Raw genomic sequence first — 16,723 nt, forward strand, 5'->3', positions numbered from 1 at the left:
AAGTACACCAGCGCATTGGCAATCGCTTGGATCGCAGCGAGTTTCTGGCTCCACGGATACGCGCTGGGCGAATGGTGCGCCAAGTAGTCTTTGAGGTCGCCGAGGTTCATGAGTTCCATGATGCACTTGAGGTCCGACGGGCGATGCCACGTCGCGCCGAGGACACGGACAATGTAAGGCGAGTCAAAGCTAGACGAAAAAGCGAAATGAGACAGTTCAAAAGTGATATGACAATACCTGGCCATGAGTGCAATTTCGTGCACAAAATCTGATATGCCTTGGTTTGTCGCGCGGTTTGAGAGGAGCGTCTTGACCGCGACGGGCTGTGACTGGAACGAGGCTCGCCACACTTCAGCGTACGCGCCACAGCCAATGAGTTGCTCGAGCGACAATAGCGAGCCGTCCAACGCGAGCTTGTAGATCGCGTCAAACGAGATCGCCAGTGACGCACTCTCGTCCTGGCTGTGACGCGATGTGGCGCCCTGGGAGGTCGACGTGCCTTTGGATTTGGCAGCTTTGATGCGGCGCAAGAGGCAGAGACCGACGAGACCGACAAGAACGACGACGGCGGCCGTGCACACAAGGATGATGGTGGTGTCTACCGTCAAGAAAGTTGTCAACAAAAGCCATCGCAAAACACATATAACAAGTACGTACAATTGGTCGCTTCGTCGGTCGATGTCGGGGTGGGTGGTGTCGACGGGCGCGGCGGTGGCACGAGCGTTGCTGGTGTCACCGTCGCATTGGAGACTCGTCGAAGGTCGTACGATAGAATGCGAGCGTCCCACGTCGCAAGCGCCTCAGCGTCGGCTGCAAACGACGTCGACTTGCCCGATTGGTCAGGTCCGTCGAACGCGACAAAGAGGTATCCTGGGGTGACCTTGATCGACATGACGGCGCGCGCCAGCGGCGAGTTGAACGTGGCCTTTCCGAGGTGCAGCGACCGCCGTTGCCCGGAAAAGTTGCTCGCTTGGTAGACACTCACGACGTTTTGGAGGTTGTTGGGCGACAGCACGAGGTCGTTCGTAACGGGGCGAACCTTGAACGACAGAATGCGCGACGACCAAATCGACCCGAGCGACGGCGCGTCCTCATCCCAGACCATATAGTAGCCCTGGAACGCCGGCGCCTCGTAGCCCACGACCTCGTACCCTGGCGAGATACGCAACGACGCAATACCGAGCGACCACGGCAGGCTCGCGTTGCCGCTAAAGACGTCCAGGTCGAGCGACAAGCCGCTGTAGTTGGCCTCGAGGTAGATGGTCGCAACGGCCGCGGCGATGGGCGAGACGACGACCCCGAGCAAGAGGCCGACGACGACAACGGCGACGGCCATAGCAAGTTGCAAAATAGGCTGCTTCGAGTCAGCGTGGATGAAGGACACGTCGCCGCCGTCGCTGTCTGCGATACGCCGCAAGCATCGACCGCGACTCTGGCATCTCACGAATTGGAAAACGCAACCAGGTGGTCAACCCGATCCCATGATCATGACGAGCATTCTCCATAGTGTCTCATTTTGGCGTGCGAGAGAGTGGTGCACAAGGCATCAGACTCCATGCGTGTACATGTACGACATTCGAATAAGGTTCAAATGGCACAGCTAGGTTCGCGAAATCTATAATATGGACTTATGAAATGATGTTATCATTTGATACCGAGAGTGCGGGCCTTGTCAAAATGTAATAGTACACTGCTCTATGCGGCAACAGATGGCGTGTACAGACGAAGCGCTTTCGCTACGCAGCAGCAACTGTGGATCTAGCAGGGCATGGTATCAAGGATTCAATTGCGTGGGTGTAGCTCATGAGCTGGTCTATGGGGTATGGCGAGCGACGCGCTTAAGACAATGTCCAAGGTGGACCGGATTGAGACGAAATGGATAAATAGGTTGTACCGGCTGTTGCCGCGAAACCGTCGGCGTCGCGTTTCGTGACACAAAAGGCAATCTCAAAATTATACATATGTATCTCAAAATTATGTCTTAATCTCAAAATGATGTCTTGGCACGACCCGAAGCTGAATACTGTATTCGTTGATATGTATACTATATGAAGTACTTTGTAGGGACTAACTAGAAGTGACAAACGGCTATCGGTGGCATCAATGCGGTTGGTTGCCCCAGAGAGACGTTCCTTCATGGGCGCAACGGTTTTGTGACGCGTCGCATCTAATGTGCCTTTGCTTCTGGCGCGTCATCGGTTCGACACAGCGAACGGACGATGATACCGGTACGAGGTCATTGATATATCGTTCTTTGGCGCGGCTCCAGGCAAGAACATGCAGCGGTGCCGGATCCAGGAAGTTGGCACAGGCTGGAGCTTAGTTATGGTTGATTTCGCACGCCGAAGGTCCATTCGAAGGCTCCCAACCGCACTCGCGGTATATAAACTGTAGACCGACAAAGTCGGAAATGCATCTGACATTTATGTTATCCCTCTCTACAAGAGACTAGCGAGGACAAGACTAAGCAACAGCGAAATAGAGATGCTTGGCGCAGACGCGGATGGCATGCCACCGGGCTTGGCCGTCGTGCGGGATGGCGACGGCGTCACATTGCCGCTGCTGCTGCCACCGGGTGGGGCATTCGTGGACGGGATCGAGCGATCGTAGAAGCGCTGGGCGTACTCCTTGAAGGACCACGTACTGATCTCGGCCGTCGAGAATAAGAGAGAGTGAAATTGGATTTGACACGGCGGCGTGATCGTGCCCCACGCCTTTTTCTCGATCGTGATTGCAGCCGCGCAGTCGGAGCTGCCCACGAACGCTGTAAACTGCGCGTCTGTGATCTTGGCCTTGAGCGTGCCGTTGTAGAGATATTGGACGGGAATGCTGCCCATGTCGATCGCACAGCGCTCCAGAAGGCGTGTGCGCTCCTTGTCGACGGGTGTAAAGGCCGCGACGACGACACTGTCAGCGCACTCGCTCGTTGCTGGAGTGGCCGTTTTTGGCGTTCGCGTGACCGGTGTGGATGATGGAAGAAGGGTGATCGTCGCGGCGAATTGCTCAAACGTCACACCTTGATACTGCGAGGCGCACGGAAGCGAGCCCGTCGCCAATTGATACATGGCGAAGACCGTGTGGCAGTTGCCGCTCTTGAGAAAGACGGTCACTTGCGCCGGCGTCATCGACGACGAGAGGAACTTGCCCGCGACGAGGTCGGCCTGCGTGTAGCCCATGTCGTTGGCGCAGAGTGTAATCGCGCTTGCGATCGAGCCCGAGTACGGTGTGAGGGCGGTGGTGATCTCGGCGTCCGTGCATTTTGCAGCGTCAACGCGCAGCGAGAGACACAGCACTGCGAGCGCCAGGTAGCTATACCAGCGCATCTCCAATGAAAAAGTGAGGTTCCAGGTCGCCTGTACGAGCGCATTTTCTTCAACAAGTAGCTTTTGGTCGTCACGGCGGTCATTGATTGGCTAGATTGATTCGGTTGGTGTCGTTGGATTGGCGGATGACGAGGAATTGGACGTTTGGGCTCCGTGGTCAGTGGTGCGTCCAGGGCAGACGATCATCTGCGCCATGACATGTCCACCATGTGGTACATGTTGTCCATTGCCATGGCGACTCGTGTGACGATATGGCAGTGTGTGTGTTTTACTATACCAGCTGTCGATGAATTTCCCATTCCAGCGGTGGCAACTGCGAGGGACGATCGAGGCGAGGTCAACCGTGGGCCACAACTGGAGCAGGCACGGTAGCAGTAGTCCGATGCACCAATCATTTGCGTGGAAAGGGCGAAGAGCTTCGAGGCGCGACGAACGGCTTCGATGCTATGACAGCCACTCGTTTTTCATCCCGAGTTTGCAGCAGCAGCATCTCGTTGGAGGTTGTACTCGCTCCTGGTGGCAACTTGAGGGCACGCAAACATGCAATATGTAGTACTCGTTTACGCCATGACCCAGCTCACGGAGCGCGTCGTCAAGGCCTTCATGTGGCCCCTTGGGAGTGGTCCACTGGCGACTAGAAATGCGCAAAACGAGCCCTTGCGAGTGAGTTTAGAAGACGGAGATTGCTCGTCCCAATTCCCTTGGCTAGTCATTACGTAGGTATATACTGGATTCATGCGTCATGACACACCCCGGGCCTGCTCCTCGCGCCTCATTGACGAGAAGGTGCCGAACATGGTGAAAAACGGTTCATACCTAAAGCAACTAAGCTTCTCACTTGTAGCAACCCCATGCAGCCAAGGCAAGGACGACAAGAGCACTCGTCGAATAGCATCGTGCCGCGGTCGACTGGGCAACTGGCCGTGGCGCCGCGGTGGTGCTCGTAGTACTGGTGCGTGGCACCGCGGTGGTGCTTCTCGGCGCCGGCGACGTCGTCGAGGGGATGCTTCGTTCGTAGAAGCGCTCGGCGTACTCGGTGAACGTCCACGCGCTAATCTCTCTTGTCGTAAAGGCCAGCGCACCGTCGTAGAGGACGCAGGGCGGCACGACCGCGCCCCACGCCTTCTTCTCGACCACGACCGCCGCCGCGCAGTCGGAACTGGCTAAAAAGGCCGTAAACTGTGCGTCTGTGATTTTGTGCTTGAGCGTATTGTTGTAGAGGTACGCGACCGGAATACTGCCCATGTCGATGGCGCAGCGCAAGAGGAACCGCGATCGCTCGGCCTCAATGGCCGCAAATGCCGCCGTGGCGCTCTCGTCGGTGCAGTTGGCCGTGCCGGGCTTGACCGTCGTCGGCGTCGTTGGGGTTGCGGCACTGGACGGAAGTAGCGTGGCGGCGTACTGCTCAAACGTGACGCCTTGGTAGCCTGTCGAGCATCTCAAGTTGCTCGTGGCTTTTTGATACAAAATGAAGAGAGCGCGGCAGTTGACGCTTTTAAGAAAGGCCGTGACCCGCGCCGGCGTCGTCGTCGACGGCGAGAAAAAGTCGCCGTTGGCGATCGCAGCCGTCGAGTAGCCCACGTCGCTGCCGCAGAGCGCGAGGTTGAGCGCGAGCTCGGCCTTGTATGGCACGAGGGCCGCCGCCGTCTCGTCGTCAGTGCAGGCAGCGGCCTCGACGACCGGCGCGAGGCAGAGAAGCAGCAGGCTCAGCAAGTTGACCCAACGCATGACGCAAAAGCGGATCTGACATTGCCCTTTCTGGCCATGCCACGCTACTTGTTGAAGTTGACGTTGTATTTGACGGCATGTGATTGGCTAAAATGACGCCTTCTGCAATGGATTTGAGATGTGGGATCCAAACAAGGCGATGGTGCATGGGCATGAATCCTTGTTGTGTCTCCAGCTCAATGGTCCTGGTACAGTTGTGTTTCAATCAAACCATGCGTAGGAGGCAGTGTAGGAGGACTGTACCTGTCGGTCGGTATCTGGGTTCTTCATCGCTATAGAGAGACATGCCTACCACTAATGCGCGCTAGCTTCTGCCGTCGAGAAGCTTCTTCGACGCGCGATGGCCATTTGTTCGATGCACGTCCTCGGCAATGATATAGCCCATTTCTTGGAACGTTTGTGGTCGAAATGGTGCACGTAGATTTGCTATGGCTACTTGGTGCTCTTTTAGGCGTGAGCCATTAATTTCAACGCCAAGACATTTGACTGATTGATTGACTGATTGATTAGTTGATTGGCCGCCGCTTTTCTCCACGCGAAAAAGACTCGAGCGGTTGCTGCTCTTGAGACAGGCGTCGTGTTGGGCAATGGGCGGGACGACGAAACGCTATCGGTGGTGCCACCGCCGCTCGCCATCATGTGAGCAAGAGAAAGCGTCCGTGCCAAGGGTACCCTGGTCCGTGCAGCCAAGGAATCGTCAAGCTGCCATAGTTTCGGCCTTCTTCGTCGCACTGAGCGACGTGGTGACGGCGTTGCATCATTCTTGACACCATTGCCAGTTGCCACATAACTACGGGTCGTCGTATGCGCCGTTTCGAGATCTTGAGATTATGGGATCGCTATGACGAGATCGGCTCGTCTCAGGTGTCGACATTCACGGACGCAACACGGACATTGCAGGTCCTTCGTCGTCCAGAAGGGAAGACTCGTGCGTGGGTGTACATGCACTATAGAACGAATATGGCCCACGCAGTTTGGTCTCGACGTGCGCCAAGAGAGATTGCAACCGTTTCAACTTAGAGTGCACTCGCTCCGTCGTTGAAACCAAATCACCGCTTTGCGCTAAAAGCGACAGGGCAGTTGCGTCAATTGCCACGCACAAGCCTGAACGCGACGGCTGGTTCACGCGCGTCGCGGTGCGTAGAGGGCAGCGAATGATACATCGACATCGACCGGTCATGTTGCTCGAGGTATACGTTAGAAAGTGCACGTTGTTTTTGGATACGATAGATATTCAAAGCCATGAAACCGATGGGTGGAGAAACCTGCTTTCATAGAGCGACACAACGAGACGACGCGAATAGAGTGCAGAATGTTGCCGCTGACGCCCGATGGTCCCACGTCGTACGGTGTCCGTGTCAAGCCGCCGAGCGCGCGCTTGGCAACGCTTATGCGGCAGTTGGACGTGCTTCTCGGTCTTGTCGTCATTTTACTGGTCGCAATCGATAGCGTCACCAACAACTGGGCCCTCAACGACTATATCGGTGACGCATACGCGTTCTTGACACCGATCGCGGCGGTCTCGCACGCGGCGGACCTCGAGGCCCAGTACAGCTTTCCGAGCACGAGTGGATTGGACGACTTGTCCAAAATCGGGTTTTGGATGGTCAACTATACCGTGCACGCGATGGTGACCAAGAGCTCGGATCTCTACTTCATCTCGGTCGGGTCGTTCCCGCTTACGACGAATAGCATCGACCAGTGCGAGATTCTAGTCGCCACGTACCCCTTTGACATTGCTGCGTCCTCGATCGCATACCTCGGTGTGGCCTCCAACGCGGTGACGTACTACAAGGGCAGTGCGCTCTCTCACCTCTTTACAACCGAGATGATGGCCAATGCGAGTATGCAAGACGATTTGCTTCAGAGCCTCGGGTACACACCGGGTCGCACGGGCACCGACATGCGTCTCACAACTGGTATTCCGATTGCCAACCATTCGCGCCTCCAACCGTCCCGCATTGATGTTTTCAAGCTCTTTCCAAAGAGCTTTTGTACCGGGTGCAGTCCCGTTCCAGAGCTCGGATTTGGCCATTGTCGGGCGACCATGATGTACGACGACATGGCCAAGACGCTCAAGATTGTCAGCAGCGTCAACGACGTTGGGTCCGTCTACAAGGTCGGCTTGTTGTTGCCGCAGTCGGCGTTTTCGTCGGCATCTCATTACATCAAAGCCATGGCGATCGTGTTTGCCGTCGGCGGGTATCTGGCGAGCCGTCGCACCGTCCAATGGGCTGATTTCGATAGTTCCAGAGTCGACTCGATTGTGGCCAAAATCTTGCGGACCATTTCGCCAAAATACTTTCCGTACCCGAGTTTGGCGCTCCGCTTTGACATGTTTTGCTACAATTCCGACTTGTTTGTCTTTTTGTTTGCGGCCGGCGTGCTTCTCGACATGGGCAATTGCCTCTATTTTCTGCGCGTCATGAATGTGTACAACTCGGATGCGCCGTCGTTTGGGTACATGCTACAAACGTATGCACTCACGATGCGTTTTCTCTGGATCAACTGCGCGGTCCTCAAGCTGCTCAAGATTGTCTGGAACCTTGTTTCGACCGCGTCGTACAATGGTGAAAGCGCGGTACGCTTCAGTCGCACTTGATATAGAAACATGCGACATCTCAGCAAGAACCCACGTGTAGATCATGGGGTACCTCAATTTTACAAGTGTCACGTCGCTGTATGCCAGTGCCATTATGCTCGCATACGTCCCGCCGTACATTGAGTACACCAACAGCGTCAGCCACGACCTCAACCAAAAGATTCAGAGCCTCGATGCCATCCATGTCATCGCGTTTGAGAGCTTTTACCTCCGCGCCGTGCCCGCGGTCACGGTGCTTTTTGCCGTCAACCTCGGTGTTATCTTGGCGGCCGACCACCTTTTCTACTACAAGTCGTGGCAGCTCCTGGCCAAGAATTCGCTTGCGCGCCAAGCCCTCTTCAACAGCAGCTCCATCTTGTGCGACTACCTCAGCGGCATCGAGCCCGACCATGGTGCCGACAGCAAGGGCTCGCTGCTCATCTGCAAGGCGCGCCGCCTCAGTACGCTGCAGTGGTTTTTCATGAACCATGTTACGTGCTTTGGCCTTCCCGAGAAGGAGCTCCAGGGAAGAAAAAAACGCATCAAACCTTGGTGCTCTCGTCCGCTACGACGGCCACGGGCTCGGAAGATTCGACACGAGTCAACAAGTGCATGGTCGTGCAAGACGGCGACCGCAATGTGCACTTGCTCGACGCGCAGTTCGCGGATATTACGCCCCTCGTCTACAATATCAAAATCCTCAAGGACACAACCGTCGTGCTGCACTAGGATAGCAAATCGACGCAATGATTGGATACAACAGAAAATTCGAAGCCGTTTATACGTTTTTGATTGGCTGGTGGATTTTTAGAGCGAGAATCGATTTTAGAGCCTGCGTGACGATCGACGTGGCAGTCGCTCGTGGCGCGACGACGCTTGAAGCAACGACCGCCAACGTCTTTCGATGGAATAAGCTATAAGCATGCGAAGAGGCTTCTTCGCATGCGCCAACGCGGTTGGCGAGAACTTGGGCGCCGTTTGCTGAACGCCAACGCCACCCAACTTCTCCGCCGGCACGTCGGTGGACACAAATAGAGACACATCGGTACAGGCTCCATGGTACACAAATCCCAACCGGCACAGGTCGTCCCTCCAGCTCTTATCGAGCGAATTGCCCAGTACGTGTCGTCATCGACCGCGTTGTTTACGCTGCTTCGCGCCGTGGGGGCTTCCCATTGGACGACACCGCTGCACTGCGCGATGTATCTTGCGACGTGTATGGCAGAAGACGCTCTATGGCCGCACGTCTCGCTTGATGACGTTGCCCGCGCACAGCCCGATGTACGATCCGTTGCCGGGTTTTTGCGTTGGCACCCGTCGTGTCGCCTCGAGCAAGGCAGCTTGGCGCTGCTCAACCGCCTCCCGCCCTCCTTGCAGCCACTGGAAATACTGCTTCGATCGTCCGTGCGGCTGCAGTTGGACCTTGAGAGCGTGACCGTCTCGCAGGTACACCACATACTTCTGCACCACGGACACCGTGTCCAGTCGCTCGTGCTTTGTCTAAACGAGCCTCCAAATGTACCGCTGACAGCACTGACGCTGGGGCGACTGGCCACGGCGATTGGCCACTGCGTGCACGCGACGAAGTTGCATATACACGTCCACCACCCGCAATGGCGGGGCCGCGACATCGACCCGATCTTGCACCGCCTCCAAGACTCGAACGTTGTCGACTTTCAGCTGCACGCGAGCTCGTACAGCGGCGATCTCTTGTCCGACAGCGGCAGCTACGCGCTCATCGCGTGGCTCTTTCAAGTGCCCGTGATGTCGTTTGCTTGGATCGATGCCGAGCCGTATCATAGCGCTGTGCTTTCACCGGCCGCGACGCGGCTCGCAGCCGCCTTGGCGGCCTCCCGTACATTGCGAACCATCAACCTATCGCAGTCCAAAATGCTCTTGGAAGCATGTGTGCAACGGCCACTGCCACGCACGCTGCGCACGCTCCGCATCGAGTACCCGCACGCGCCGACGTCGTACACGACGCAACTGAAAGCGCAGCTGGCGGCCGCTCGCGTCATGTCGCTCGACCTGTCGTGGCACCCCAGCACGAGCGTGGTGACACTTCTCGGTCCTAACTTGGCGCAGCTCACGACACTCAACTTGTCACACTGCTACCTCATGATCCAGGGTAGCCGTGCAGTTGGCCCGCTCCTCCCGACACTACGCGCGCTGCAGCACCTCATCTTGTCGGCCAACGATTTGTTTGACGATGGGATCACGGCCATCTTGCCGGGTCTCGTCGGCTGCAGCGCACTCGAGTCGCTGCGCTTGGATCGCAACCAGCTCACGGATCGAAGCTTGGCCGCGACCGTCAAAACGTGCCGCCTGTGCAAGCGACTTCGCCATATCGACTTGTCGGACAACCTGTACACGGACGAGACGGTGCTGCGACTGCACAAGAAGCCGACGGTCATCTCCCGTCTGTGTGCGATCACGTGCCCCGATGCAAGCACGATAATACCAACCGTAGCCGCTGGGTAATTAAGTGTCACAAAGAACCCGTATGAGCTGTTGTCGCCCTACGTCGCCAGAGTTGAAGATTTTGGGTTGTTTCGTTGAAGCTATCACTCGGTTAGTGGGATTCGCCGCAGGAAATGGATCTTTCCGTGCGCTGTACAACCCAACTCCCACGAGCTGGTGCCAACTCCCACGCATATTCCAGCGTGACGAATGCGAAATCTGATAGAGTTCATTTTTGCTCATTTGATTTGAACGCGGAACATGTTAGGTACTAACGTTAGTAGATAGATATCACGTAGTACGTCTGGAGTCTCGGTGTGCAGTCAGACAATGCCAGGTGCAATACCAGAGAGGGTGAGTGAAAAGGCTGCGCGTACGTCGACCTACCACCATACAGTGAGGTACGCGTATGATCGGACTCTGGCGAGTTATTACCTAGGCTCCTAATTTCATAGTTTTGGTTCTCGAATATCCTTTCTGTGAGCTCTCTCACTTTAACAATACCGACAAATTCAAGACGGGAAATGTATATTAGCAGGCATTTCATACAAGAAACAGCAAGTTGGACGTCGATAGACTCGAGGTAGAACAGGGAAGCGCAGTCATAGATCAACTAGGCGTAGCACGCGCGCCGGGCCGAGCCACCGGATACAAATGTGCCCGAGACAGCGCTGCTCAAGGGCGTGAGGTTAGTCAAGACCGACTTGAGCCAGCACGTCTTGTCGTGGAGCACGAACCCGAGGCAGCCCGTGGTCTTGGTGCACGCATCACAGCACGTGTTGGTCTGGTCCTGGCGCGTGCCGTTGATGGGAAAGCTCACAATGTCGTTGCCGGGGTAGTTGACGCCGGTGGTGACGGCGCCGCAGACCTGCGACGTGGGCACTTGGAGGGGTGCCGTGCCGGCCATGGCGCCAACCATGGGGCCCGACCGCACCATCTTGTGCTTGAGCCAGCACGTGCTGCTGTGCGTCACAAAGCCAATGCACCGTCTTGCTTGGAACACGCTTCGCAGCACTGGTTGGTCTGGTCCTGGGGCGTCCCCGTCACGGCAAAGTGCTTGATGTCGTTGAAGGCATAGTCGACGTCCTGAACGAGGTTGCTGCACGTGCCCGACGAGATCGCCGGCTGCACATACTGGCCAGAGAGTGCGGTCGAGAGTGCGTTGGACGCACCCAGCTTGTGCTTGAGCCAGCACGTGTTGCTGTGGACGATCCAGCCGACGCAGCTGATGGTGTTGGAGCACGCCGTGCAGCACTTGTCGGTCTGGTCTTGCTCCGAGCCCGTGACCGTGAAGCTACGGATGTCGTTGCCAGGGTAGTCGGTGCCGCGCGTGATGGCCGCGCACGTCTTGGAGGTCGGAAGCGGCGCCGCGTACGTCCCGGCGAGCGCCGTCGGAAGCGGGTTGGCGGCTCCCATCTTGCTCTTGAGCCAGCACGTGCTGCTGTGGGTGAGTCCAGCCGACGCAGCCGCTTTGCTTGGTGCATGCATCGCAGCAGGCGTCGGCCCTGGCCTGGTCCGAACCCGTGACCGTGAAGCTACGGATGTCGTTGCCAGGGTAATCGGTGCCACGTGTGATGGCCGCGCAGGTGTCCGACGTCGGAAGCGGCGCCGCGTACGTCCCGGCGAGCGCCGTCGGAAGCGGGTTGGCGGCTCCCATCTTGCTCTTGAGCCAGCACGTGCTGCTGTGGGTGATCCAGCCGACGCAGCCGCTTTGCTTGGTGCATGCATCGCAGCAGGCGTCGGCCCTGGCCTGGTCCGAACCCGTGACCGTGAAGCTACGGATGTCGTTGCCAGGGTAATCGGTGCCACGTGTGATGGCCGCGCAGGTGTCCGACGTCGGAAGCGGCGCCGCGTACGTCCCGGCGAGCGCCGTCGGAAGCGGGTTGGCGGCTCCCATCTTGCTCTTGAGCCAGCACGTGCTGCTGTGCGTGATCCAGCCGACACAGCCGCTTTGCTTGGTGCATGCATCGCAGCAGGCGTCGGCCCTGGCCTGGTCCGAACCCGTGACCGTAAAGCTACGAATGTCGTTGCCAGGGTAGTCGGTGCCGCGCGTGATGGCCGCGCAGGTGTCGGACGTCGGGAGCGGTGCCGTGTACGTCCCGGCCATCGCACCAATCTTCGTGCCTGACTTGACCCACGCCTTCTTGAGCCAGCACGTGTTAGTGTGGGTCACGAAGCCAACACAGCCGTCCTGCTTGGAGCACGCGTCACAGCATTTGGTCGTCTGATCTTGCGGCGACCCCTTGACCGCAAAGTCTCGGATGTCATTGCCACTGTAGTCGACGTCCTGGATGAGGTTGCCGCACGTCTCCGACTCGATCTTGGGCTGCGTGTACTTGCCCGAGAGCAAGCCCGTGTCGGCGCCAGAGTAGACCATCTTGTGCTTGAGGTAGCACGTGTTGCCATTGACGACCCAGCCAATGCAGCTGATCGTGTTGGAGCACGCATCACAGCAAAGATCGGCTTGGGCTTGGTCGTTGCCCTTGACAGTGAGCGACCGAATGTCGTTGCCCGAGTAGTCGACGTTGCGCTTGAGACTCGAGCAGGTCTCGGACGTGAACGAGTACGTCCCCGACATGAGGCCGGCTTTGTAACCGGACTGCACCATCTTGCTCTTCATGTAGCACTTCTTGGAGTTGACGACAAAGCCAGCGCAACCGTCCTTGTTGGCACACGCGTCGCAGCACGCCGCGTACTGCGCCTGGTCCGTGCCCGACACCTTGATGCTTGCAATGTCGTTGCCGGGGTAGTCGTAGTTGCGAACGACGTTGGCGCAGACGCCGGCATCGAGCGTTTGGGCGTGGACAGTCACGCCAAGGGCCACAAGAAGACACGAGATCCAACGCATGCTCGCTTCTTGCTTGGCCGTGGCGATGAAAAGGCAACACTGCGCTGTCGCGGATGGCTGCTTGAAATCGGCAAAGCCAGAGGCCAAGATAGATTAGTGTGCTCGCTTGTATGCAGATGGATTCGAAGGAGGCTTGCTTCCACGAGTCGCGCGCTTAAGGTTCCAAGATTGCGTCGACGGTGGTCAAGTATGCAGCTGCGAATCTGCGGTTTCAATGCCGACGGATCGAACACGACAATTGGTCGTCGTTGTTTATTACTGTTAATGTATGCATGTGCCTGTCGAAAAATAGGTGGTGACAAGGGGCGTGGGTCCTCGACTGGTGGCGCTGCGTCGCCACGTCAGGCGCAAGGAATTGGCACCGTGATGTGCCTTGAATTGACATGCTCTATCGCGAAGAGCGGGATGCTCACAGGCATAAATCTTCAAACCGAATGAAATTGGTGGAGGAGGGCTTGCATAGGCCGTGACATGGACAACACAGCAATGTTAGCGAATACGACTGCCTTAAAGTGTAGGGACACGTCGTCGTTATTCCAAAAACTAACCATTTGTGTACAGAGAGTCTACGAAGCAATTTCCCCTTCGTCCATTCGCTCGTACTGGCGTGGCTCTACTGTAGGCGCCACGGAGCTGGTTGAGGCCATAAACAACAAAGCAGATATCGACCATGGTCTGTACGAACATGCCGGTGCGACCGGCTTCGTCAGCTTGAAACGACACCTCAATGCGCTGATACCACCTCGTCATATGTCCGTGCTTGAGGCATCGCTGAAACCTTTCTGACGTCAAGTCGAGTGGCTGGGCTCCTCTTCGCAGTCGTCCCAAGCGCTCGTCTCGTCCTTGGTTCGTGCTTGCGCCATCAATTTTAGTCAAAGCGCAGTTAATGATTATTGATGTAAAACACGCCGTGTGCATGTAGCTACCACGTGGTGTTGTGCTGGGCGTCGATGACGTGCTTCCTTCTCACTCGATCGTAATTGGCAGGTCCTTGAGCACCTTGATGTTGTACACAAGGGCGGTCACATCGCTCAGATTTTCATCGACGAGGTGCATATGGTGGTCGCCGTCCTGCACCACCATGTAGCGCCCAGTGCTGGCGCTGGGCTCACTCGGAAGTTTCATGGACTGCATGGCGGTCCGGTTGGTGGTGGCCGCGGACCCGACCAAGTACTTTTTTTTGGCGCGGAGTTCCTTCTCGGGGAGGCCAAACATAACCATGTGGCTCATAAAGAACCACTGCAGCGTGCTCAGTCGTCGCGCCTTGCAATGAAGCACCACCGCCACGCCGTCCATGTCGATGCCGTCGAGGTAGTCGCATAGAATCGAGCTGCTGTTGAAGATGGCTTGGCGCGCGAGCGAGTTCTTGGACACGCGCTGCCAGTAGTTGAAGTGCACCATATGGTCCAACGCAGCAATCAAGAGGACGTTGACGACGAGACCGACTGCGATTGCGGGCACAGCGCGGATGTAGTAGCTCTCGAACGCATCGACGTGGATCGTGTCAAGGCACTCGTTGGCGTTGTCGAGCGTCATGGTGACGCTGCTGTTGTAATCGATGAACGCCGGCACGAAAAAGAGCAAGATCGCACTCAGGTAGAGCGACGTGACGTTGCGGAGGTTCAGAAATGCCATGAGGGCACTCTCGCCATTGAAGCTCGCCGACCCAATTACGTGCCAGAGGATCTTGAGCAGCTTGAGGAGCGCGCAGTTGAACCAGAGCAGTCGCGTCGTAAATCCGTAGAGCTGCATCGAGTAGCGAAAGATGGGTGCCGGCGCGTTGTACATGTTCATCGTCTTGAGGTAGTACAAGCTGTTTTCCATATCGAGCACGACGCCGGTCGCAAACAAAAAGACAAAAATGTCGGAATTGTAGCAAAACATGTCAAAGCGGAGCGCGCAACTTGGGTACGGAAACACTTTCGGCGACAAGATCCGGAAAAGTTTGGTCCAAATCGAGTCGAGTTTGGTCGCATCGAATTCTTTCCACTGCACCGTCCGACGGCTCGCCAAGTACCCGCCAACCGCAAACACGATCGCAATCGCTTTCACGTAGTGGGACGCAGATGAAAACATCGACTGCGGCAACAACAAGCCGACCTTGTAGACGGACCCGATCAGGTTGGCGCTTGTCGTCACGCTGACCACTTTGGCCGAGTCGTTGTACACAAACGTCATGTTGCACGACCCGAACCCAAGCTCGGCGACCGTGTGGCACCCGGTGCAAAAGCTCTTGGGAAAAATCCGGTAAAAGTGCACATTGTGGGTCTGGGCCGCCGATGTGTTGGTCAAGACAAGGTCTTGCATCAAGCGAACGTCGACGTTGGTGCGTGCGGGGGCATATCCGAGGCTCGTCAGCGCCGCCGACTTCATGCTCGCATTCGCCAAGTTGTCGGATCGATCCGACGTGAACGCATGGCTGAGCGCATCTCCGCGGATGTACATGATCGAGTTGGACGCAAAGCCGAGGCGGGTGGTGCGCGTGCCATTCAAGTCGAGTGGGTACACGCCTTTCATGAGGCCGCAGACGTCGACGGCGCCGGACGTGAGCGTGTATGTGCCGACCGAGAGCAAGTACATTTCCGGGCTCCGTGACACCATGCTCGTCACGGTGAAATTGAGCATCCAGTTGGCGACACGCGAAAGGTCCGAGATGCTATGGTGCAGCGCAAAGCTGTACTCGCTCTCGAGCTGCCGCGCATTGTCGACGCGACCGAGTGGTGACACAAAGGCGTGGCCGTTCCCGACAAAGTCGTTGACCGCCCAATTGTTGACGGTCGCGTCAACCGAGACGAGGACGAGGATGCCAACGCCCAGTAAAAGCACAATGGCTTGCACGGCATGGTCGCACCATTCCCGCAGCGACGTGGCCTTGAGCTTGACGAGGACCGGACCGAGTGGTTGCTGCATGTGTCTCGAACTGTGGGCGCGGGAACCAAGAAACAGGTACGAGTATGTTTTTGCAATCGGGCCTTTTTTATAGTTGGGAAACTGCAACGCATTGAATGCGCAACCGCTTCTCATTGTGACTCCTCCATGGCGCGGCGGCCACGAGCAGGGCTTGAATGATCTGTGTTTCGTTGCCGCTGATGCGCCACGCTGTCGCCTATCAACTTCATTTCTGTGGGCGACACAACGGGCTTGCAGTTGGCTTGCATTGTTGAGCTATACAGGGCGTTTTAGCGTTTCGGTAGACAAGCCGATGGAGTTTTTTGATGGAGCGGCCAAACCGTGAGTAGTTTCGATTTCGGCGTCTGCCTGCGCGTCTTGACCTGGCTCCTCGCTACTCGGTTGGCAGGCGCGGTAATCTACCTCCTCCTTTGCCCAACACACGCGCGACTTCCTGATGTTGTACTACCGACGACCTCCTCGCGATGAACCAACAAACGACGAACGACTGCCTCGCAAGTCCGCGAGGGCTGGTTGTTCTCTCGCTGCATTTTTAGTTGTATGTGGCATGCGCCGAATCCTCAAGTTGGTAGTCAGGAAGAAATGACAGGCAGCGATCCAGCGACTCTGCAGGCGTGCCAGTGGACACTTGCAAACACCGTGGAGTCTCGAATTCGTGAGGGCTCCGAAGTGAGCAGATCTATCAAGCCCCGTCGCAGGCATAGACAGGCGCCGAAAAGTTGGGTGTTTTTGACTTCAAGTTGGGAAGCCCATGTGCTTCCTGCGTTTTCATTGGCCCACTTGCGCCAATCCGCAGAAAGGGCAATCTCCCGACAAGGAGCGCGCCACAAGAACGTTCGCATCCTTTTTCCCGTGGGCGTCCACTGACTGCTG

At 56.9% G+C, this 16,723-nt stretch overlaps 7 protein-coding genes across 7 annotated transcripts; 2 read left to right on the plus strand and 5 right to left on the minus strand.

Annotated features, from left to right (window-relative positions):
- Positions 1 to 6: 6 nt before the first annotated feature.
- Positions 7 to 1,336, minus strand: SPRG_13747 (hypothetical protein; the record flags this gene model as incomplete). The annotated part of the gene is made up of 3 exons (XM_012353503.1): positions 7 to 189; positions 238 to 598; positions 658 to 1,336. Coding segments are annotated over 3 exons (1,223 nt in total), but the record flags the coding sequence as incomplete, so codon positions are not given.
- A 1,102-nt stretch (positions 1,337 to 2,438) lies between these two features.
- On the minus strand, positions 2,439 to 3,406 carry SPRG_13748 (hypothetical protein; the record flags this gene model as incomplete). The annotated part of the gene is made up of 2 exons (XM_012353504.1): positions 2,439 to 3,309; positions 3,360 to 3,406. 2 exons carry the CDS (start codon positions 3,404 to 3,406, stop codon positions 2,439 to 2,441), a joined length of 918 nt encoding a protein of 305 aa, XP_012208894.1.
- A 680-nt stretch (positions 3,407 to 4,086) lies between these two features.
- On the minus strand, positions 4,087 to 5,051 carry SPRG_13749 (hypothetical protein; the record flags this gene model as incomplete). Its single annotated transcript, XM_012353505.1, has 2 exons — positions 4,087 to 4,263; positions 4,357 to 5,051. The coding sequence occupies 2 exons, from the start codon at positions 5,049 to 5,051 to the stop codon at positions 4,158 to 4,160; spliced, it is 801 nt and encodes a 266-aa protein (XP_012208895.1). The 3' UTR covers positions 4,087 to 4,157.
- A 1,265-nt stretch (positions 5,052 to 6,316) lies between these two features.
- Positions 6,317 to 8,361, plus strand: SPRG_13750 (hypothetical protein; the record flags this gene model as incomplete). The annotated part of the gene is made up of 4 exons (XM_012353506.1): positions 6,317 to 7,253; positions 7,305 to 7,632; positions 7,694 to 8,192; positions 8,234 to 8,361. The coding sequence occupies exons 1-4, from the start codon at positions 6,364 to 6,366 to the stop codon at positions 8,359 to 8,361; spliced, it is 1,845 nt and encodes a 614-aa protein (XP_012208896.1). The 5' UTR covers positions 6,317 to 6,363.
- Positions 8,362 to 8,850: 489 nt separating this feature from the next.
- Positions 8,851 to 10,113, plus strand: SPRG_13751 (hypothetical protein; the record flags this gene model as incomplete). Its single annotated transcript, XM_012353507.1, has 1 exon — positions 8,851 to 10,113. One exon carries the CDS (start codon positions 8,851 to 8,853, stop codon positions 10,111 to 10,113), a length of 1,263 nt encoding a protein of 420 aa, XP_012208897.1.
- Positions 10,114 to 10,705: 592 nt separating this feature from the next.
- On the minus strand, positions 10,706 to 13,104 carry SPRG_13752 (hypothetical protein; the record flags this gene model as incomplete). The annotated part of the gene is made up of 3 exons (XM_012353508.1): positions 11,614 to 13,104; positions 11,108 to 11,561; positions 10,706 to 11,054 (listed from the first exon to the last, which is right to left on the minus strand). Exons 1-3 carry the CDS (start codon positions 12,938 to 12,940, stop codon positions 10,706 to 10,708), a joined length of 2,130 nt encoding a protein of 709 aa, XP_012208898.1. The 5' UTR covers positions 12,941 to 13,104.
- An 802-nt stretch (positions 13,105 to 13,906) lies between these two features.
- Positions 13,907 to 15,871, minus strand: SPRG_13753 (hypothetical protein; the record flags this gene model as incomplete). The annotated part of the gene is made up of 1 exon (XM_012353509.1): positions 13,907 to 15,871. Exon 1 carries the CDS (start codon positions 15,848 to 15,850, stop codon positions 13,907 to 13,909), a length of 1,944 nt encoding a protein of 647 aa, XP_012208899.1. The 5' UTR covers positions 15,851 to 15,871.
- Between the last annotated feature and the right edge of the window lie 852 nt (positions 15,872 to 16,723).

The sequence above is a fragment of the Saprolegnia parasitica genome (assembly GCF_000151545.1).
Source record: "Saprolegnia parasitica CBS 223.65 unplaced genomic scaffold supercont2.126, whole genome shotgun sequence".
Classification (NCBI taxonomy): domain Eukaryota; phylum Oomycota; class Saprolegniomycetes; order Saprolegniales; family Saprolegniaceae; genus Saprolegnia; species Saprolegnia parasitica.